Genomic DNA, 22,717 nt, shown 5'->3' with positions numbered 1-22,717 from the left:
GCTGGTTTCCTTAAGCTAACTTAGAAGTGTAGATTACTCTCATAGTCTTACAGTATCTTTCTAATATACATGTCTTTGAACTTTATGTAAGGATTTTGGTCATTTGTTCAGTGTTCAGTGTCATTTGTTCATTTATTCTTTCTTACAGGATTTTCTTTGAAAGAAGCATTTCAAAAGCCTCTATTACAGTAGCAGCTTTTACTGAGATACTCCAGGTTTCAAAATCTGCTTTTCAAACTCTCTTGATTCAGGCTGGAAACAGACAACTGAAGTGACTGTTCAGCAAAATAATTATTTTTTCCCAGTGGTCTAGAGTGAAAAATATGCAAATATGAATAAAATGAGCTCTTTTGGAAAGCACTGAGCTTCAATGAATAACCATTTATATAACAGCAAAATAAAGCATATTAAAATTTGTTGTGAACACAAGCTCTTTTAAAAGAACAAATTAAGTGAACGTACTGAGAGTTAAATCAAGACACTGGAGGCTTTAATAAGTCCGTTATCTTCATCAAGAGGGCTGAATGAAAGAGGAAGACCTTCACAGAATTGGCACTTAAGTGTTTTTGTTTCTACACTAACTCTCTCTGGTGTAATAACATGCTGAGTTTGAAATCTTACTCTAGTACATCATTTGAGGTGAAACAATGAGGAAAACTAATCTCTTGCCCACAACCCCTGTGCAGATTTCCCCAGAAATGGCGGTTTCACTGGAGGGTTGGTTTGTGGATGCTGCATCTATATGTAGAAATTAGCATCAAGCTGAATGTTTCTGTTCTGTACAAGGCTGATTTAAAAGGGAAAATAAACAACAGCAAGGGAAAATACTGCAAATGTCTCCTTGGTATTGTTTGGTTGGTTGGTTGGTTTGGGAAGTTTTGTGTATTTGTTTGGTTGGGTTTGTTTTTTTTTCCTTTTCTTTCTTTCTTTCTTGGTCAGTCTGATCAACATATTTCTCTAGTTAATGGAATTCATAGAGAACAGTTATAGGCCAGTATGACTCTAGGCTTTATGTGAGGATTATTTTCTCTCCAGTATCTGAAATGCTGAATGTCTTTCTTTTGGCTACGTTTATGCAAATATTGAGTCTTCTTGCATATCATGGAAACAAAGATGTGTTGCAAATCACTGTTTTTTACTGCAGAAGCACAGCAAAACCTCCATCCTCAAAAGAATATTAACCTGCCTTCTCAAAGTGGTCAGGTTGTCCCAAAAATCTCCATTCACTGCTCTGAGCCTTTATCTAATGTAACCTATGGATGGCATGACCTGTCTCAAAGGGCTTACTCCCACTTTTTGAACATATTCGCTGTGAGATCAAATGAATCCAGCTTAATATAAAGCATGTTCTAACATCTTAAAGTAAATACAAGCAGATACCAACTACTGTGAGCAGGAGGCTGAACTAGATGACCTCCTGAGGTCCCTTCCAAATTCAGCTTATTCTGTGATGTGATTCTTCTCTTTGATAGAGCTGATTCACTGTTAGTAAAAAAAAAGAGAGAAAAAATGTGGAAAACCTGAAATTGTGGCTGCATAGCTAACAGTTGAATGAGAGGACAGAATGCTTGTAAAGTGGCGCAAGATAAAGCCTGTATAGAAACTGTCCTGGTTTCTGCTGGGATAGTTAATGCTTTCTTAGTAGCTGATACAGTGTCATAAAATCATAGAATACCAGGTTGGAAGGGACCTCAAGGATCGTCTATTCCAATCTTTATAGGCAAGCATGACCTAGAATAGATGTGCCAGCATGCTGTCGAGCCAAATCTTGAAAGTGTCCAGGGTTGGGGAATCAATCAGTGATGTGTTTTGGCTTCAGCCTGAGAACAATGCTGATAACACACCGGTGTTTCAGTTGTTGCCAAGTATGCTTACCCCAATCGTGGACTTTTCAGTCTCTCATGCTCTGCCAGTGAGGAGGGGTACAGGAAGTGGGGAGGAAGCAGAGACAGGACACCTGACCCAAACTAGTCAAAGGTATATTCCGTACCACAGCACGTCATGCCCAATATATAAACTGGGGGGAGTTGGTCAGCACAGGCTGATCACTGCTCGGGTCAGGCTGAGCATCAGTTAGTGGGTGGTGAGCAGTTGTGCTGTGCATCACTTGTGTTTCTTGGGTTTTATTTATCTCTCTCTTTTTCCTCTTGTTATTATTATAGTCTTTTACTTTTATTTACATTATTAAAACCTGTTTTTATCTCAACCTGAGGCTTTTAACTTTATCCAGTTCTCTCCCCATCTCACAGTGGGTTGGGAGGAGTGAGTGAGCAGCTGCATGGTACTTAGTTACTGGCTTGGGTTAAAACATGACCAAAACCAAGGCAGAGGTTTATATAATCAGGAAAAGAAAAAGGCACCTTCATGAAGTTTGTAAGAGGTATCATTCTTTATATTGAATTTGGATAATAAGCAATAGGTATTTTGATGTGTCATGCTATGGAAAATGTTTGTGGATGGATAAATAAAATGTGAAACTTCTTTTTAAAAAGTTAACTTGTACTACCAAGCACAATATTTTGTTTGTGCTTCTGGTTTTTCCTTTGATATAAGTTATTATAAAAATTGCCAAACAAATGTCACTATTTACCTAAGCTGAATGTCACAAAAGCTGGTCCTATCTTGTATGAATAAATGAGATAAGGAGGCAGAGCTTGTGTGAACAGCAGTGCATTTGTACAGCCTTTGTCAAAACCTCTTCTACCTGACAGTGCCTTTTCACCTAAAACTTCATACTGGTTTTACACTGTGGTTAGCACTTCATAGCAGCATGCTTATATTTGCTGTCCTTAGGTTGATTGCGTCACTGATTTTCCATTTTCTGTATTCTAACAGCTGGAAATAGTGAGAGTGAGGGCCAAGAAGCAGTGAGGAAAATACAAGAAGAAACTTCGTCTGGAAAAGGTACCATACTTTATCCTTTTCTTTAAGGAACACTTTATTCCTCTCTTTCAGCTGGCACCTTTTCTTACATTATCCCACTTTGTGTATTGTTAACCATCTTTTACTTTGGGGAAGCTAATCCTTAAAGTAAAGGATGTTGAGAGCTTATAATCCTTCACAAAATGAAACTGTTTTCTTAAAAATAGCTGGGTCTTTCATATCAAGCCAAAAATCCTATGTTTTTACAGTTCTTCATTTTTTCTCTTAAATCCATGGGCAGTCATGTTGGGGAGGCAGAAGGAGAGCGTAGCTTGATAACTATGAGAAAAGGTGTATTGCGCACTATATGCTGTGTGATTATAATTTGCAGTTTATGGTGGGGGTTAGTGCATCTGATGTTTCCATCTCAGATTCACTGGGTGTAGCTCTTATTAGCATATGATGATTCACTGATGCCACTTTGATGTATCATTTCTTGGCAAAATAATAGGGCAGTGCTTCTAGTCCATCCTATTTAGGATCTTCATGGCTTCTTCTGAGATCTGATTCTGGTTTTGTGCCTCTAATAATTACTGTTATGATGATCAAAATAAGTTAATTATTGTGTTAAAACCCCCTTTCATTAAGATTTATCTTTTGACTTAAATGTGCACCCATCATACCCTCAGGATACATGTATGCTAGTTAAAAGCATCATAATTAAGGTATAGTCAGAAGGATCATGAAAGGAAAAAGGTAATTATTACATTGTTTAAGTCTTTTGCTGGAAGTTTCTGTACAGAGACCAAAACCATTTGGAATTAATTACCTCACGTGACCTGCATGAAGCGGAATAAAGCCGGGTCTGTGTTATTTTCTCACAGCCGTGTGATCACAGGTTTTTCTAGCACCCCAGTCTTTCCTGGTTTTTCTGAATGAAATAAGCTCTAATGCTCAGTTACAAACTTTGTCAAGATACAGCTGGCAGTTTGAGGAAGCTGAAAGTGTATCTAAAGTTGACTGAAGTTTATTATAATGACTGAGGGTTTAGTAATCTCACGTCCTGGTAGATTTGGCCCTAAAACAAATGGAAAGAGAATTTCAAGAATTTTCTTAAAGCAAATTTCAAGAATTGTTTCCCGATTGAGGGATGTTTGGACTTACAAGTGAATTGTCCTGTACAAAGGGTTCACTTGAGTCTGAGCAGCAGTCCTGTGTGAAGAAAACTGCTTACAGAAACTGTTCCCATATGAAATACTGGACTCTTGAAGGGGAGCTACCCAAAGCAGTATTACTGGGCAGCCAGCATAATGAAGGATTAGGACAATATAGCTGTCCTTCCTTTACTGTGGACAAACTATATGAGTGGGTGCCAACAGTTTGCTATCCAGACCTCAAATCTCTAATAACAAAGAAAATCTCCTTGCTTGTTAGCAGATTAGACAGCAAAAGGGAGCAAGAGACCTCGTCCTCTCCTTGTTTCCTGGCTGAGCCATACATAGCACAAACATTCCCAGAGACAGCTCTGGGAAAAGGCCAGGCTTGTTGAATGCACAATGTAATGTAATTACAGAGTTTTTAAGGTGATATGGGCCTTCTGTGTCTTGGCCACTGTCTGTCTGGGGCTCTGTCTGCTATCTAAGCATAAGTAGTTTTTCTTGACATAATGTACACTTCTGGGACATGTGAGTTTCAAAGCGTGTATGTAAGTGATTCCTATGAAGCAGCTGATGAGCTGTTAACAGTTTCAGAGGAGAATAAAGACTAATAATCAAAAGGCTATGCATGCAGGTGATCCTTTCTTTTTTTTGCAGCAGCAACATGGCAAGACATGAAGAAAAGACTGAGAACATTTTGAATGCAGGGTGGCAGGAAACTTCTTTTCTCATACTGGAGGCATATAAACCAGTGTCAATGCCAAAAGATGGTAGGGTACTGGAGAGGAAATCAGTTGCAGCCATCTCCTTACAAGACAGTGATGCTGAAGGACACAAAAAAATCTAAGCAATATATCGCATCACCTCTTCTTACCACACATCCTCTCTCATAGTGCTATACCAGAAACCTCTTTCATTCCTCTCCCTGCTGATTCCAACCTACTGTTTAGGTGTCCTTCTTGGTTTTGAGTCTCTGTGCTGAGTTCCCTGTTGCTAAACGTAAAGAGTGAAGAAGGACATGGGTCCACAAGAGTGGAAGAGAATAAGGTATAGGTCCTTGGGTCATGATGGATCCAGTTCTCTTGAACATCAGAACTTCTTCCATGATAAAGCACTCAAAGCCCTCAGATATTCAGAGCAGACCAGAAGAAGTGCTGCATTGTCATTGAAATTATCAAATGGCCACTATTTCCAAAAGACCAAGGGCAATAGATTGCTACGCTCTGAATCATAAAGCTGGGAGAAGCCAGAATGATGTGGGCATTTATCTTGCTTCCATTTGTTAAATTGGGAACTTGTGTTGTTAATAGTAGCAATTATATGGCTGGGAAAATTGTTGATGGCTAGGGATTGCCACAGAGATATTCTAATTGTGTAAGTCTCTGTAATTTACCCAGGGTGTGTCTATGCTAGTGTGTTCATTAGTTAGATCAGGAGAGTGCTTTCCAGGCAATGTTCAACGGTTGCCTGCTTGCTGAGCACAGGTTCACATCAGGAAGGGCACTGCAGGTCCTGACCTGGATTCTGTTTAGACAGAACTAGCCTGAGAGGTGACCTGCAGCAGACTGACTTCTGTTGATTGATTGGGAAGTTTCTGTGATAAACTCAACTCTCAATGATACTACAAAAAAATCTTTCTGTGTACATAATATAGCTTATCTCCTCAGTTACCCTCAGTTTACATCTCTGCAAATGAAAGCTGGTTTTAACCCAATGATTACAAGCATACAAATGTTGGAAACTAATATATAAACATGAATGAAAGCTACATTCATTCCAGCATAGGTTCATGAATGCCAGTGGAATCAGCAATTAGCAAAAGTTTATGCATAAATATCACTTAGCATAGTACTGAGGAAAGGCTCTCACAAGAGCAGTGTAGGAGCTGGAGTTGCAACTACACTCAAAGAAGAAAAAATTTGAAAGTTGGTGAGAAAACAGGGTGTAAAAGTCATATTAAGCACAGACCTCTTCAAAAGGAAAAGCCTGTGTTTAATCTCACGCAACATTTTTGCGGCAGTTCAAATAAAACCACAATTATAAAACTAAGCACTAAATCCACAGCATTCATGAGGCTTCCATTTGAAGCCAGGTGAGAAAGGAAGGAGAGACTTTCTCCCTCGGAGTCAGAGGAATGCAGAGGTTAGCATGGTGGCAACCAAATTGTGTCATTTACAGTCTGACCCACATCAAGACAGCGTGGGCCAAGCAGTAGGAGGAATGATAGCACCTTAGAAACACTGCAGTGTGCGTGCATTCAACAAGCCTGGCTTTTTCCCAGAGCTTTCCCTTGGGATGGTTGTGCTATGTATGGCTCAGCCAGGGAATAAGGAGATAACAAGGTTGCTTGCTCCCTTTTGCAGTGTAACCTGCTAATGAGCAAGATCTTTCCTTGTTATTAGAGGTCTGAGATCGAAGAGCTTACCCAAAGAAGGGGTGACCTACCTGATAGGTACCAAGTGTAATTGCAGAATAACTCATGGGTGATAACTCCACTAATGTTCGCTGTATGTCAGGCACCAATTTTAACAAAACAATCCATGTTTCTCTGCTCTGTACCAGACTGTCACTGGCTTTCCCTGCAGGCTAGAGTAAACCAGCTGCTGAGAGTTCCCAAATTCCCAAACTTTTAGATTTGGTTTTGATCAAGAGTCAGTGGTGATATTCCGAGCACATGGGCCAGAGTTGTGAAAGCTATTCAGCAAGGCCAATGCCTTCTTAAAATGTTCCAAATTGTCTCCTAGGACTTTTTTTTTTTTTTTTTGACATGGTATGTCAAAGGTGTTGTTATGGATGTGATCATTCAAATGGTCAAAAATAGTAGAAAATATTCGTGGTTGAGAAGTGTTTTCTATGTGTGTGTGTAAGCATGTGTGGGTTTATCCTTGCTGTGTCAGATTTGCTTTTATGGTGTAGTTTTGAGGTGTAAAAGCGTAACATCCTGAGCTTATGGCAAGACCTGGCATGGCTTCTTTGTTCCTTCTACCACATCCTGCCATTGGCATATCCTTTCTTTACCACTGCTGATGCTGAAAGACTCATAGAACTGGTTTAAAGAGTTTCCTAGAAATAATAGTGCAGTTTCCATCTGCATGGCTTCTTTTTTCATGCTGATGTGTTATCTCCAGTACTTAGGTTTGGCAGATCAGGGACTGCCCTAAGTTAGAGTTGTACAACTTAATGCCAGGCTTATGAAGACATCTTGAAAGACAGGATGGTGATATGGGTGAGGAGTGAAGAGGTCTCAATCTGACAGTGTGCCACTTTGCAGGTCCCTGCATGGAAATGCAGAGCACTTCTGCGTTGTCTCTTGGTGATGGGTATGAGAACCTTGCCTGAACATTAAGATTTCTTTTCCTTCTGTAGCCTCAACTAAGATTATATCAGGTATATTCAAGCCCTATGAAAATATTTGAATCTTGAAAAACACCGGATGTGTTAATCTAAGTCTATAAGGACTGGATCCTCCACATGCTGAAGGGATGGAAGACCCCTTTCTAGAGTCTAAGAAAGTAATGCAGGGGCTAATACAGTTTCTCTGTGCTCATAGCACTTATGCCCAGCCCTCTTATAAAATCATTTAGGTGAATAGTTTTCAAATCAATTGTCCTACTTTTCTGTTGGTTTTACGTAATACTTTGATGCAAAACATGGTTAAATTCATTAAGCCTGCTTACTCATGTCTTTCTTGTTCTCCTTTTGACTTTCAATGTAACATGTTACAAGATTTTTTCCCCTTGGTGCTTACAGACATTTAAAACAATGGAGAATTCCCATTTTTTTGTGTATCTTATGACACCTTAGAAATTGTTATGTTAACAAGGTGGTAACTCAGACATTAAAAGCAATATGAATATGGTTCACAGAGTTAAAGATGAGCTGCAGATCTAGATAGTGAGATGAAGTCTTTCCAATTTAAAATGTATTCATAATGCAGGCACAAGCTCTGCCTGTTAGTTTCCTGAATTCCCATTTCCACTGAAAATGTGAAACATACTTCATTAACAGGCTCTGTCACTAGGAAACATGATTTTCTCAGATTTAAATTATTTCTAATTGAAATTTAGAGACAAAGAAGTGCACAGGTGTAGCTGTAGGCAGAATAACAAGATCCTTTTGGATGTCTTGAAATGATTTTCTGACTGTAAATCACCAAAGCTTTGTGTGACTAATGGGACGGGAGCTCCAAGGTTAGGATTTTGCTGATTGTGGTGCTCTACTGCAGGCAATCGGGAGAAAGGGAATTTCAAAATTAAATTGCCTCAGCAAGGACTGAAAATCTCCAATTTCACCCTTTCACAGGATTTTGATCCTCTTTGATGTACCTATAGAGCCATGATGTCAAGTAGTGACTGGATAAAGGTGCTCCTGGGTTTGACACCTCCCATAGCATGCCATTATTTTATCTGGCTGTAGCAGTAGTTGCAGACAGGTTGCGTGGGCTATTTCCAGACCTTGTCTGCTCTCAAGAAAACTGCCAGCGAACACTGAAAAACAAAGCCAAGAAGAAGACAATTTGTTTTCTCTCTGGAATGCTTTCATATCTCCCTTCCAAGATCTACTTTATATAGTCCTAACTTCTGTGGGTTACATGTAGGGCTTTAGAAGTTAAGTTGCCTATAACAAGTGTAATATTTTCTGTGGAAATGCTATTGGCTTCTGCACTAGGGATCTAGCTACTGGGAGGAAGGAGAACTTGTGGCCTGGAGTAGACATGAGAAAAGCAGAGCCTGTATTTGAAGCACTTAACAGGCTGTGTGTGTAACCTGCATGTGAAGCGACAGTCTGTGATCTACTTAAGCACATGGGCAATGCTTGTCTTTCCTTGCCAGCTCCATCCTTGCAGTAGTATGGCAAGGCTCCAGAGGGAGAACAGCCAGAGAGGAGCCTCTGCACCTCTGAAGGGCCAACACTAGTGTGTCCATGCTTAACTTGTGTTTTGAGGGCCAATTTTCAATGGCAAAGAACCAAAGCTCTGAATAGATATCGCATTTCTTAAATGAGATAAGGTGTCCAGTGACAGGGTCAGAGGCAATGGACACAAACTGAAATGGAAGAAATCCCATTTAAAATTAGGAAAACTCTTTCTTTTTTAGCATAAAGGCTATTGAATGTTGGCATAATTTGCTGAGTTGGTAGAGTCTCCATCCTTGGAGATACTCAAAAGGCATCTGGACAGAGGCTGAGACTGTACAATCTCCAGAGCTGCCTGCCAGCCTCAGCCACCCTGTAACTCTGTGAGTCTATGAAATTCTAACAGCCAAATCCACATGAAACCATGAAACATGTCCAGCCATACTGTAAGATACACAGATTACTGTGTATGACTGTGCAAGACTGCCAACTCTTCAAGGAATTGTATTGGTGTTCATACACTGCCCATAAAAAGACTCTTGGGCACGGAATGTGGTGAAAACAGCAATAATTTGTCCATAATGCAGTCTTAGGAAACGGGTATTTGTGAAGAATTTTGGGGCCATGGAAAAAAAAACCCAGCTATCTGTGCAGGTAAAGTATTCTATGGAAACAGAGGGAACGATTGTGGGAACACTAAGCAATAATCTGTGAAAAGGCCAGAAAATATTGCCTGTAAATCTGGATCAGTTTGCCCTTCTTGTTATTTTTATCTATGCAGGGCATATGCTAAAATGTTTTATATTGAGGCCTAAATTTTAAAATCTAAGTTTCAAATAAATGTTTTCAAAAATACTTGATGACGTCTCTGCCACGTTTCCAGAATCTGAATGGAAATTAGCAAACAAATGGGTACTTTGAAATCCTTCTCAGCCTATTTAAAGGCTTGCAGGAAACATGTAATGCCAGAGCATTTTTTGTAGTCTTTTCTGGTACTCGGTGCTAGAAAATCTTGCTTGTAAGAAGAAATAGAAATACTTCTAAGGAGATTGGTAAACTCTTGAATTAAGCAAAACATCTAACATGAGAAGCATTAGATGTCTGATAATCATGTCTGGATTTGGATTTTTTTTTATTGAGACTATTTCTGGGCAAGGTGATGCGAATGATTTCCCCATGATAGTGGTCAGCTTTGTTTTAGTCCTTATTTAGACTTAAAACTATGTCTGCCACTGTCTCCTCTTACCAAGATTACTGTTGACTTCAGGCTGCTTGGGAGGAGTAGCTCTACGCGACTGATGTGACTTGAGGAGACAAAATAAATCAAATCATCTTTACAACATTTAGTTTGACCTAGTTGAAAAATAATCCTTGCCTTCCGAGCACAGAAAATGTGTGGCCCTATGGTGGGAGAGAGATCTCCATGGTTCTGGACAAGATTTGCTGTTGTTCTGCATTCCCTCTTACTCTACTCTACTTATGCTCATGCGCTTGAGATTTTTTGAGTAATTTACAGCTACTAAACTTCCTGGAACATGGATCTCATTTAAATTTTACTGTGTCTGTAATTCCTTCGCCTTCAGAACTTGATAACATATCGGGGGAAAAAAAGAAGAGATATGCATGTATTAAAGGAGAAAACAATATAAGGGAAAAAAAAAACAGTTTCTCCTGTTCAAAACTTCGTCATGACTGCTAGGGGTTTCTGAACTAATAGTTTGTGAAAAGTTCATTTTGCTGCCTTTCCCCTGCAGGCTTTCCCCTAGATTATTTTTTACACTTGAAAGTCAATCCATGCAAAAATCCCATTTTTATATTTTTATAAAAATTTTATAAAATATATGTAAAAATAAAACCCTAATCGTAACAACTTTCATGATGACAGGACATTTCCTAAAGATGTGTCTGTTTTGGTGTGTGTGTGTATTAGCAAAAGAGAGAGAGAAACACTTTTGCACTTAACGTCTGCAAAATAAAGCAGGGAAAGTGTTCCTGCCTGTAGAATGGATTAACTCCAAAAGTGGTAGTTTGTGTTCAGATCAATCCAGAAAAAAGGCTTTTCCTCCAACTCACGCTGGGTTTCTTATGACCCAGACTACAGTACTATCAAAGACAATATTTTTTAAAATCTGAACCTTAAAATCTTCTTGAATCAATAAGCTGCTGCTTATCAATGTTTTGTGTTGATTTGCAAATCCACGCTATAAAGGATCTCTTTCTTTTTAAAGAGAATTTTGCAAAGATTTTGTTTAAAACCAGATTTTTTTTTTTTTTAAATTGCCAGAAAATTGAAATGTCCTATGGAAAACACTTCTTTCATGTGAGTCCAAGCCTACTTTCCATCAGTCTGTTTTGGGATTTTTGTGCTTTGAGATGATGCAAAATTAAATCTTCAGTTCCGATTTAAGTGCAGTCTTCAAATTTCCTTCAAGACCTTGTTTCTGTATGCAGAATGCAAAGCACATCTCCAGTGCCATGCAGACCTTATGCTTTGAAAACATAGGCCATAGATAATAGAGAAGATATGAAAAAGTGTGTTTATTTGGCATATAACTGTCTCATGTCTTACAAGGCTAACGTAGTGAGCAGTTCTCCTGAGAATCTTACTCAGGCTTATCCTTCAGATAAGAAGAACTCAAATGGCTGGCTGAAGACTGCCATCTTAGAAGATATATGAAATGATGTTTTAGTCTGGAATCATAATCCTATAGTTACCTTGACAGCTACCAGTGATACATACCTACATTGTGTTTGCCTCTCCAGATGCACTTTCAGGTGGTCCTGCAGCCAGAATACAGATTTTTCTCTCTTTTTTTTTTTTATTTGCTTGAATTATATCTCTAGAAACATGCTATTCAGAAAGCAGTATCCTTTTCTTTGTGTCCTCTCAGTGGCATAAAATACTGATTTGCCTTTGCTTGCAACATTCACAGTGACTCTTTGTATAAATCTCAGATTCAAATCTATGTGTTAGTGTTAACCAAGATGGTAATATGTAGGGATTAAGTCTGAATAAGTCTTGAGTTTCAAGTAATGAAAATGACATCACTGTCATAATTCTACGTGTTCCGTCTTCAAGTGTCGTGCATGAAGAGAGCATACAGTGTATGCTGCGTTGGAAGAAGGGCATGCCAGAGGAGGGGCGTCAGAGAGTAGTAACTTGTACTTGTGAGCAGAGCAGAGCTGCCTGGACTCCTTTTTCATCTGAATGCAGTCAAAAGTAGAGGATTTAGACCCATGTTTGCATATAGTGATGGGAATTTGGGACCCAAGGTGCATTAGGGACCCAGTAACTCTGCTAGGTCAAACTGGCTATTCTAGATGTATATGTGTATGGAGGCGGGCAGGACAACGTAGCTGCAACAGCTTCGGGGAGCTGGCTGGAGCTGAGCTGAGAAGTCCTTCATTCCCTCTGAGTTCCCAGGCCTGCCTTCTGCCTCCTCGTGGGCCAGCTATCCAGGCAGGTGCTGAGGGTACACAGCCTCTAGTGGGTGTCTGCAGTGCAGATGCTACCTAGTAATTTTTCTGTTTAAATGAAGAATAACTTTTCAGGTGATGCAAATAGCTGGCACCAAAGTTAACTTCATGAGGCTAGTTCAGAAATACTCTTCTTAGGCTGTGTGAAAATCTAGCACCTGTATCTGTTCTGCTGACAGACAGGGTACACCACAAAGTGACCACACATTAGCTGTATAATATGCAGAGTTTAATAAACAAGCACACTAAAGCAAATAAGCACACTAAAGCAATCACACTAATGTAAATTAGGTAAATATCCATCTATATATAGTGAATAAGTACAATAAAGCAAATCAGAGATATGTAAGTAAAGTACTGAAGAAAGGTAGGAATGCAGTAAATCATTACTGCATAGAAAGAACGGAGATTAAGAAGAAATACATCACCAATTACCACTGAATCATCATCCAGGCACACACTTCCAGCTGGGAAGCCCCGTTGCAGCCGATGCCAGGAATCTCAGGTAATTGGGAAAATTCCTACACGGTGAGTCCACCCATAGGTGAGGTTTCTCTCATGGCCACAAGAGGGTCCTGCTTTTATACCCTCATCAAAACAACTGGCTTTATGCCAGATCTCTAATTGTTTACTCATGGGACCGTGCACTTTCTCATGATCCCACCGTTGTCCATTCTGAGTCACAGAACAGCTGCACACCTATGTTTTCCCATCTCTTTCTGACAAACAGTCACAGTGAACATAAACATATATACTCTACCGAATACTGTGGCAAGCAACATCCTTTATTATGTCTCTCAGTCATGAGAGGGAATCAACTCTCAGCTAGGTTCCCATCCATTACAATATCCTTAGTCTGTTGAATATAATTTTACCTTCTTATCTGAAGATAATATGTTGAAATAAAGCCATGCTTTTGTACTTCCAAAGTGTTTGTATGGTGGTTATTTTCAGAAGCTGGATGTAAAAGGGCTAATCCTTCACTTAAGCTAGAGGAGTGCTACCCACCAGCCCCAAGTTTAGGGACTTTGTAAGGCAGCAAAGTGAGCCCAGGATGAGGAATTTAATTGATTTCCTTCAGTCCATGGTAAGAAGCATATGCTGTGGGAAGTTTGGATCCAGTGCAGCATGGTGATCTGGGGGGGACAGTTGTGTAAGGAGCAGGTTGGAGCTGAAAGGAAAGAGAGGGGTTATGAGTCTGTCCCCTGTCCTCTGCAACCTGGCAGGGACTGACCTGAGTGGTGCTCACCCTGCTTCCTGGCTTCACCAGCCCTTTCCACAAGCTGCCATCATAACCACCCAGAGAGACCTTTTGAAACACACCATCTTCTGGTAGTCACAGAGGATAACGATTAGTGCTGGTTTTCCTTCAATTTCTTTTTAGCACCTGGCTACATTATATGTAACTGATGATATAAGGAGAATTCAGTCTCAAAGGGATTGTATAAATTTACCTACCAACAGTAAACTGTTCATTGACTCGAAAAATACTCTATAATGGTGCTCTTTAAAGCAATATGACAATTTCTCTTTTTTTGCAGGTTAATTTCAGGTTTTGCATATTAATTTCAGATAATATTTTTTCTATATAGTTTACTCTTTAAGTTAAATACAAATCATCATCCTACTGCAATGGATACTATAAAAAAGAATATATTAACATATGTGTTCAAACAGCAACTGAATTGAACAGGTAAAATGGGAGAAAATAGGGAAAATAAAAGGAAAATAGAGGTGACAGAGTGATGGAAGGAAAAATCACTACATGAATACCACATTCAGTATTCCATTTTATTTTTGAATGTCATACTTTTTTAGTTTAGCTTTAAGTTTTATCCCAAATAGACAGTTAAGACACTCACATGCAAGTTAATAAGCCAAATGAAGCTGAGAGATACTAAAGAGTGAGAGGAAAGGGAGACTAAAGAGAAAAACAACACAAGTAGTAGAAAAAGGTGAAGAAGCATGTGAAGGGAGAGAGAAAAGGACCTGAAAAGAGGTTACAGCCACATAAGTTTGAAGGAGAATAAGATTATATCCAAAAAATACGGTGCGCAGGAGCTGGATGGTTGTTTACTGTATATGCCTAAGCAGACTTTGGGTAGATGAGTCCCTGGGGAAAGAACTGGAGTGACTCCATACTTCAGGATTTTGCTGTTTGGAGTTGTATTCATTGCACTAACATGGTAGAGAAACTCTTGGAGAGTCACCGCCTGGTCACCAGCGACGCAGCTTTCACAGCCATGCCTGTTTCCAGAGCATGAGCTGGGCTAGCACAGTGCATGCAAGGCAAGCGCTTTGCTTTCAGTGTTGTTTATATTCCCCAGGCATTATGGAAGAGGGTATTGGCTTTGTTCTAGCCCTCAGATTATGTATTTTCCCCTACCTCTCTACCAAGGAAAATTGGTATTTTCCTTTCCATTCTGTGTACTTTATTTCCTTGTCTTCTTCGAAGGTCTTCCAAAGCATTCAGCGTTCCTGGCATCATTGTTTCTATTTCTGTCTCTCTCCCTCTTCTCCCTTTCTCTTTTCCTATTTCTTTTTCCTTTCTTCCCTCCCTCCTTCCCTCTCTCCTCCTTTATCCCTGTCTGTCTCTCTTTTATTTTTTAAGGAGTGAGAAATGGAGCTCTGTAACATGCATCTTGCTGTATAAGATGGTATTTGTGTTCTCGCAGGAGTTGCTTTCCATTCACTGGTTTGTGTACTGCAAGCAAGCAGTAAGTATCAGTGGGAACACCCTGTACTTTTATTGTGCCTTTTCATTTTTAACTATTAAAATTATTCCAGGTTAATGGTGCTTGCAGAGTCAGAAAAAATGGGACATTTTTTAAAGGAACAGTGTTATTTGCTATTTTGCATATTTCATCCACTATGCTAAGTTTTGTTTAGTTTCTCTTTATCTGGCTTCTGAGATGGAGACATAAACTTACTGCCCATCCAGGAAAAACAAGCTCTTTTGTGGATTTTATGTAGGATTGGAAGAGTACACATGCACGATATGGGTTAAATGGTATCTTTTCTCTGGCAGCTATTCTGTTACATTAGTTTCAAAGCTGTCAATTTAAAATACACAAAGTAAGAGTGACAAGTTATGTCCACTGGGTGTTTGAGTCCTAGGACAAGGTATCATGCCAGCCCTGGGAAAAGCCTAAAAGATAACTTACGTTATTATTAAGCTGAAAACCAGAAAAAGAATGGTGGAATCATTAAGCTCATCTCTTGGGATGAATGGGGTGAAATAACTCCTGATGGGTGAAACCAGGACAATGACAGTGCTCTTCTTCCTGCGCCATTTTGTCCCAGTGTCTCTGGCTTCTCCATTCCCAATGAACCGTCACTCTGTCCTTTTCCGCAACCTTTCTTCTAACTGTTTCTGGATTCCTTTTATTTAGTATCTCAGAGCTGAGCTCGACTGCCAAAGGCAAGCCAGAAATAGGTGTCAGTGAGTAGACACAGCAATTTAAAGGTATGAACTTAACCTTAAGTTATCCCCCTATGTTTTTTCATCACTGCCTCAAACCAGTTCCTTGGCAATATGGGTATCTTTTTCCTTTGACAAGAGAGCTCTTTGCTCATCCCTTGCCATCTGTCTGGACTGGCACTAATACAGGCAGGCATTTTCTTCTTTAAGTTATCAGGAGAGCCCTTGAGCAGCGCTGCAAGAACGCAGCAGCAGGAAGGGTGGCTTGGCTGGAGGCCTTGTGTTTTGAAGCCCCTGAACCCTGTGTGTGCTGGCTGTGCTTGGAGGAGCTGCACTCTGCACAGATTGCTGTGTGAGAGCTGCACTCTGCCAGCTGTCGAGGAAATGTTGATGGACGCATTGCCTAGCCCAAGTGCAGCCAGGTGGCTATGTTAACAGCTGATGATAAAGGCCATTGGTTTAGGTACAGGGTGTCCCAGCTCCCAGAAAGGCTGAAGCATCTTAAAAGAGCAGAGGACTGGCAGAAGGAGTCTTAAGAACCTCCTTGAAGCCTTGATTCTGGACCTCCAAAGGCAGTTGTGGCTCTGTGCCATGGGACAGACGTCCCCCCTTCTGCCCAGGGGCTGGAGACTCACATCACTCAATGTATTTTGTAAAATCAGACGATTACAGATCACCACTCCTGAAGGTTTGAAATCCAGTTCATTCTCTCCCTTCTGTGGCAGGTACTGGTGTATGCATTTGAAGTGCTTCTATCAGCATATATTGACTCAGTTCTCAAGCGCTATTAAAATCTGGGAAGGTCTTTTGGTGGTTTTGTGTTCACGCTGAACGTGAACAACAAACAGGCAGAAACCTGTGAAAACACACTGGAACGCTAAGAAGACAGAATGAAAAAAATTCCTTCATGTCACAGTTCCTTTCTTAAGCAAGTTGACCTGTACCCTCCCTGCTAGGGGCCAAGCAGCTCAAAAGTACCTCCTTAGAAAGTGAACGTTAAAGGAAGGTGAATATAATATTATGGCCGGAGCAGAACTTGGTATTTACACATGACTGAGAAGAAGTGTCAAGAATTCTGTACCTAACCGTTTGTACAATTACATTTGATAAACGTGAATCACAAAGCTACTTGATTATTGCATCCAAATATTTCTAACCCTTTTTGGGGGGGACTACTGTAGCCTTCTAAGTAATGGCTTCTGGGGCTGTAATTCCATCTCCTCTTGAAAACAATGGTAAACTTTCCATTGACTTGAACACAGTCAGGGATACTACCTCATAATTTCTAACAGTGTAATGTATTTTGTTTCTTTCAGTGAATTGCCTTAACTAGAGGTTTGCCACAGATTTATCAGTAAAGTGACAATTCCAACAATTCATCTGGACAATTACTCCGAGGTAGTCCAGGCAGGCAGGAATTTTGATCCCAGCTCACCAACAATTTGTGCTGTGGGGCATAGAGACTCATGGCTCTTCAGATCTGAGTCTCAATAGGGGTGCTTTCGGGTGCTGTTCCCATCCATATATGCTAAAATCCCCACACTAGATGTATCTTTTTTCTTCAGTCAATAAGAAATGCAATTCAGCTACACATTTTAAAATGCATACCTTGTAACATTTTTGGTTTCAGTGAATTTACATATGAATAGCAAGGAGTTTTTGAATCTAAACCCTCAGTCAGCCTGAATAGCACCAAATAGTGGTGTGATTTCTGTGTATGCTAAAGTTCATATACAATAATCAGTCTGACTGCTTGGAAAACACTGCATAGCACTGGGCTCCAATTTGCAGAGTAACCTGTAAAGGTTAGCCATTAGCTGAATTCAGTCACCTTTCATCTACACATTGCCTGACAAAGAGCTGTATCTTGCATTCGCAGTGCAATGAGGCTGAACCAGGCTTTTTTGTACTAAGAATGAATTCAAAGCAAAAATGCATGGTAGTTACAAACAAGATCTTGGTTGCTTTATACTACACCCCCTCTCCCCTCCCCACGCACTCAATTGCAGACGTTTTGCAGCCTTTCCTTTAATGAGCTTCATATTTTGAAGAGGTCACACTCATCCAGAATGTTATTTATTTTTCTCTGCTCTTGTGCAACACCGTGCACTTATCTGCAGTCATTCCTCTGCTAAGTGTTGCCTACTTGTGCACTTTTGCTTGTCTTTCAGGAAATTCCTAATGATCCTCCCAAACCTTGGTTCAGCTAAATGCTTCTATGTTGTCAGCAGCTTTCACCACCTGTCTGTTCAGCCTGATTTACAGAAAATTCGTAACACCTGGCACCTATCACTTGTTTGGGTACAAAGCAAATGAACCGCTGTGTTTCTCTCAAAATTAGTGCTCAAAATTAGCAGCAGGCAGAGGCAAAGACTTTGCTCCTGTTGAATGGAGTCATTAGTCAGGCCTTAGACTCAGGGAAGAGTTCTCCTTTGTGCCCAAACAATCCTGACACTGAAAGCTTAGGCAGGTTTTATTTTGTTGGGGCTTCTTTTTCCAGTGGTATGCGTGCAGAACAGCAAATGCTCAAATGAAACAAACAAGTGTGATTTGGAAATGGCCAGTGCCTTTGCCTCAAATCAAACCCATCTTAAAATAATAGTTGTACTGAACTTCATGGAACTGAAGAGTGTAGCTTCTGCGTTCCAAAAGCAAGGCACCGAAGATACCAAGAAGGTAGCACATTAGGGATGCAAGCTGCTGCTGTGTAGCATCTTTGGACAGAGGGTATTTTATTCAGGAGCCCTCCTGTGTTACCTACCTCAATATGTGTGTGTCAAGTCCAGTGAGAAGATGGAAAATGAAGTGGTTAGACACAGAGCAATGGGGATGTTGTGCTGACTGATCAGATACATTGTCTGGAAAGTAAGGCTATTTTTAAGTGAACACAGTAAGAAAATATGTGGGGAAAAGATAGATATATCAGGATAATATTTTTTTCCTTTTTGTTGGAGTAAAAGAAGGAGTCAGGGAAACATGAGTTGCCAGCAAGAACATCTGGAAGGCTTTGTAAAGGCATTTGTGAATGCTGCAACATGTGTCTTTAACCTAGATATATTGAACTGAAAGAGGTGCAGATACTTGCATGAACTTAGAAAACTAGATAAATACAAGATTTTTTAGTTGCTCTTTCATGAGAATCTGATTTTTATCTCACAAAAGAGATTTTTGAGAAACAGACTTAAACCTTGAGAGGCAGTACTGATGGAAGAGCTGGCAACAGCTGAATGGCTGGGATGCCAACTGCAGCTGGAGTGCTGCTGGCTATATTGAACATGTTAACAGTATAATCGCAGATCCTTCATCTTTTTTAATATGGTAAATGAACAATAGTTTGTATTGAATCTCCATATTCAGTCTCAAGAGTGTTTTAAATTGTTGACTAAAAGGTCACTTCAGTGTCCCGCTGTGTTTTGTGGATGTCTCAGAAAGAAGGGTGGGTGAGATACAGGATCAGTTTCTAAAGATGGGCAAATGTTGGACTTCTTAACTACAGTCACTTCAGCCTCTGAATTCATGAGTATGTTTCATTCTTTGGATTATTTTTTCTAATATACCCTTTATTGTTACAGTGGAGATCTAAAAGCTTTATTCCATATGTGACTCAGAACTGTACTCAGAACTATAAATCAAGATTTGTTTTGGATAGAAATTAATATTTTCTTATGTAAGCTGAAAGTAAAGATTCATAAAGTTAATAATATTTTGTTTCTTCAGTAACATGGCAGTAACATCTTGTCTTTGGGAATTTCAGCCTTTCCAAGTTCAATTTCAGCAGCCTGAAGTATTTACTTACCTGTTTTAATTAAGAATTGGCAGGAATAAAAGAAAAAAAAATTGACTTCTCTGTGAGCTGATAGGATCTTGAGAATTGAGAATTGAGAATGCCTGGCTCTCACATTGTCATTGATCACTTATTTTTGTGAATTATATCAGGGCATGCATGAGGAATATGTAATAAACCCCTGTGGCAATATCTAGCAGAAGGAGCTGAGAGCCCAGGTGTTTTAACACGGTGGTTTGAAAAGGCTCCAAAAATAGTATGTGGTTTTGGAATCCTTGGACGAGGCAGGGGACAGCTTTCCAAACACCTGGACTCATTGATCCACCTGTAGGATAAGCTCCTTAGTGCCTGAGACGTTGCAGCATAGTAACTGTCTTCGCCATGCTTGAACAATGCCCATTTCTTTGTTGTGTAGCTGTGGAACAAAGATGCAATGTTATACACAGCCCTGTTCCCCAGAAAACTTACTCTTTTCTACCTTGCTTCCTTTAGATTTGCAGAACACCTTTGAAAGGCAGTTGTCTGGACGAAATGGGAAATAAGAGGCTTTAATGTGCTTGAGAGCTTCTGTGTTGTTATACATGCTCCCTCCAATGCCACACACAGAGGAGGGAAAAGTACAGATACTTACCTAAGTAATAGTTTGATTTTTAACTCAAACGTGGTTTCTAAGTGTGCAATAGTAATAGATAAGCTGTCTGAGACATTAAAATACATAATAACAGAAGTGGGGATTTAGCCGCATTTTTACTGCTTTCCCACTCATCAGTACCTAATAAATAAATCATGACAGGATACTGAGCCATGTAAAGACAAGTGGCCTAAGAGACCAATGGGTACAGCTGTGTAGGAGGGGAAAAATCAGCATCAGCAAAGAGTGGGGAAAAAATGCACGTGTCAGTGAAATAGTTTAATAATAAATTCATGGTTTGAGCTGTTTCTTTCAACTTTCATCTACACCATAAACTAATAAATATTAAGAGTATTTAAGAAAAAAACAGTCATCAAATATCCTGAAAAAGTTTAACCCAATGAGATGCAAGATAAGACAAGATTTCAACAGATCTTTCTGAAAAATAGAAATAATTTAAAAAAAGCCCCCAAAATTTGTCTGATGCAACTTAGGAAGAATCTATCATGGGCATTGTTAAGTGGTTATTTGTTACCACTCTTAAAAATTTGCCTGCTGTTGCCATGCCTAGCTTCAGCTTTTGAAGTGCCTAACTTACATTTCTGAATCATGTTGTTCTTTTATCTCCCAGATCAAAGCACCTTCGACCTATTTAGGAATATTCACACTGTATTAGACTCAGTTAAGGTGCCTTTTATGTAGTACCTGCCCGTGTCAGGATTTTGGGTGATAAATCCACTTGGTCTTTTTGAGGCTGAAAAATGTAATCTGTCCCAAATTTTTTTTGGAGAGGTATATGTAAACTAACTGACCTTGGCGGTGCTTCTGCCTGGTGGCACCCTCACCTCATACCAAGATGAGACAGAGGCACACGTCAATGCTGACCGTTGCTTTTCTTTTTGCAGGGAAGAAATCTGAATACTCTGGAAGGCTAAGTTTTACTAAATTCTGGGTACTTACAAAAATCAACAGTGTGCTTCCACCAAATTACTTGAATTGGAAGGCATCAAGTCCAACCTGTCAGGTGTTTTTTATAAATTGTTCCACAGGAAACAGGGTAGGATAACTTATGGTTAATATATATTGCATGAAATATTGTTGAGATCCTTGATTTTCTGAAATGTCAAGTTGGTGATGGAGGAGGAGAATACCAAATTTCAGTATTGTGATAGTTGGGGTTTTCTAGGACTATCAAGGTGGTTTTAGAGGGAAATATATATTCTAGAGGTTTGTACAAGGCATCTCATCCACCCTCTGCATCAAAACCACAGTCTCATATGATGTAAAGACTAAACAAGATCTTCCAGATACAGCTTTTACGTATTTTGCTCCCAAGGCTTCAGGAGAGAGATAGCGTGGATCTCCTTCCCAGACTCTATGCCGTTCATTTAGCAACAGGTCCATTTGAGAGGGAGGAACTCAAGCATATTTCATGCAATTTTTATTCCCTAAAAGAAGCAAGGACTTTCATTACTCAGCATGGTATCTCCTTTATAAGAATCAGTCCTTTGGGACAGCTAATGCTGAGCACACTGTGGTTCAGTCTGTCTAACCTCATCTACCCTATTGCTTAAACTCAGTGACTGAGAACGCCTTGTGGACTGTGTTGAGTAACTTGTGGTTTTCTCACTTGCTCAGATGTCTCTGAGGCATAGCTTGGACAGTAACCATCTCTAAACCACTGGTGGCTGGGTGCTTATGGGACATGCTGCAGGAAGCAGCAATAACTGTGTCTGGGAGTTAAGACCTGCAGTGAGGCTCTAAAATTTTACACTTTATGGTTGTGTCTTGAGGCCAGCCATGAACAACTGCTAATTTTCCCCTTTTAGTGCCTCTGCATGTGTACTGTTGTTTAAGCTACAGACAAAGTAAAATCTTTGAGCTCCCAAACTGCCTTCTAGATCTGCCAAATAGTAGCTAGTCATCAATGAGTTACTTTTCTATAGGACTTTAGAGAAGTGCTTGTAGGTAAACTGAAGAAGAAAGGCAAAAAACCCAGGATTTACTTTTGTGGTTGATCTGTTCATCTACATGTTATCTATGAATATGCCCAGTCATACCTTATGTTTCAATATATTGTATGCTTGCTTCGTGCAGTGGGATTCTCCTTACTGCCTCAAGAAGCTTTCACCTCTGTGAAAGACTGCTGGGGTGATGGCCATGGCTCCATGTGGATATAATATCTACATATATTAAGTACAGCCATTTGTTCTGTAATCTTCAGAAATGTGATTTCCAGGCTAGGGCAACACTGTAAGTTCTCTGACACCAAGAGCAAAGGCCAAGTCTTTGTTTCCTGAAATCACAGAATCACAGAATGATTAAGGTTGGAAAGGACCTTAAGATCATCCAGTTCCAACCCCCTGCCATGGGCAGGGACACCTTCCTCTAGACCAGGTTGCTCAAAGCCCCATCCAGCTTGGCCTTGAACACTGCCAGGGATGGGGCAGCTACAGCTTCTCTGGGCAACCTGTGCCAGGGCCTCACCACCCTCATAGTGAAGAATTTCTTATACCTAAGCTGAATCTCCC

At 40.0% G+C, this 22,717-nt stretch overlaps 1 protein-coding gene across 3 annotated transcripts in view; it reads left to right on the top strand.

Moving 5' to 3' along the window:
* DHRSX (dehydrogenase/reductase X-linked) overlaps positions 1 to 22,717 on the top strand; it is a 160,502-nt gene that overhangs the window by 45,446 nt on the left and 92,339 nt on the right. For all 3 annotated transcript variants that reach the window (XM_057411850.1, XM_057411843.1, XM_057411858.1), the window contains one exon: positions 2,836 to 2,904. In XM_057411850.1, the coding sequence (XP_057267833.1) occupies positions 2,836 to 2,904 (69 nt within the window). The remainder of the gene's footprint in view (positions 1 to 2,835; positions 2,905 to 22,717) is intronic.

Source organism: Pezoporus wallicus, unplaced genomic scaffold (genome assembly GCF_028554395.1).
Source record: "Pezoporus wallicus isolate ANWC-B61680 ecotype Strahan unplaced genomic scaffold, APGP_CSIRO_Pwel_v1 contig_2372, whole genome shotgun sequence".
In the NCBI taxonomy this organism is placed as follows: domain Eukaryota; kingdom Metazoa; phylum Chordata; class Aves; order Psittaciformes; family Psittacidae; genus Pezoporus; species Pezoporus wallicus.
This window is presented reverse-complemented; position numbering and strand designations above follow the sequence as displayed.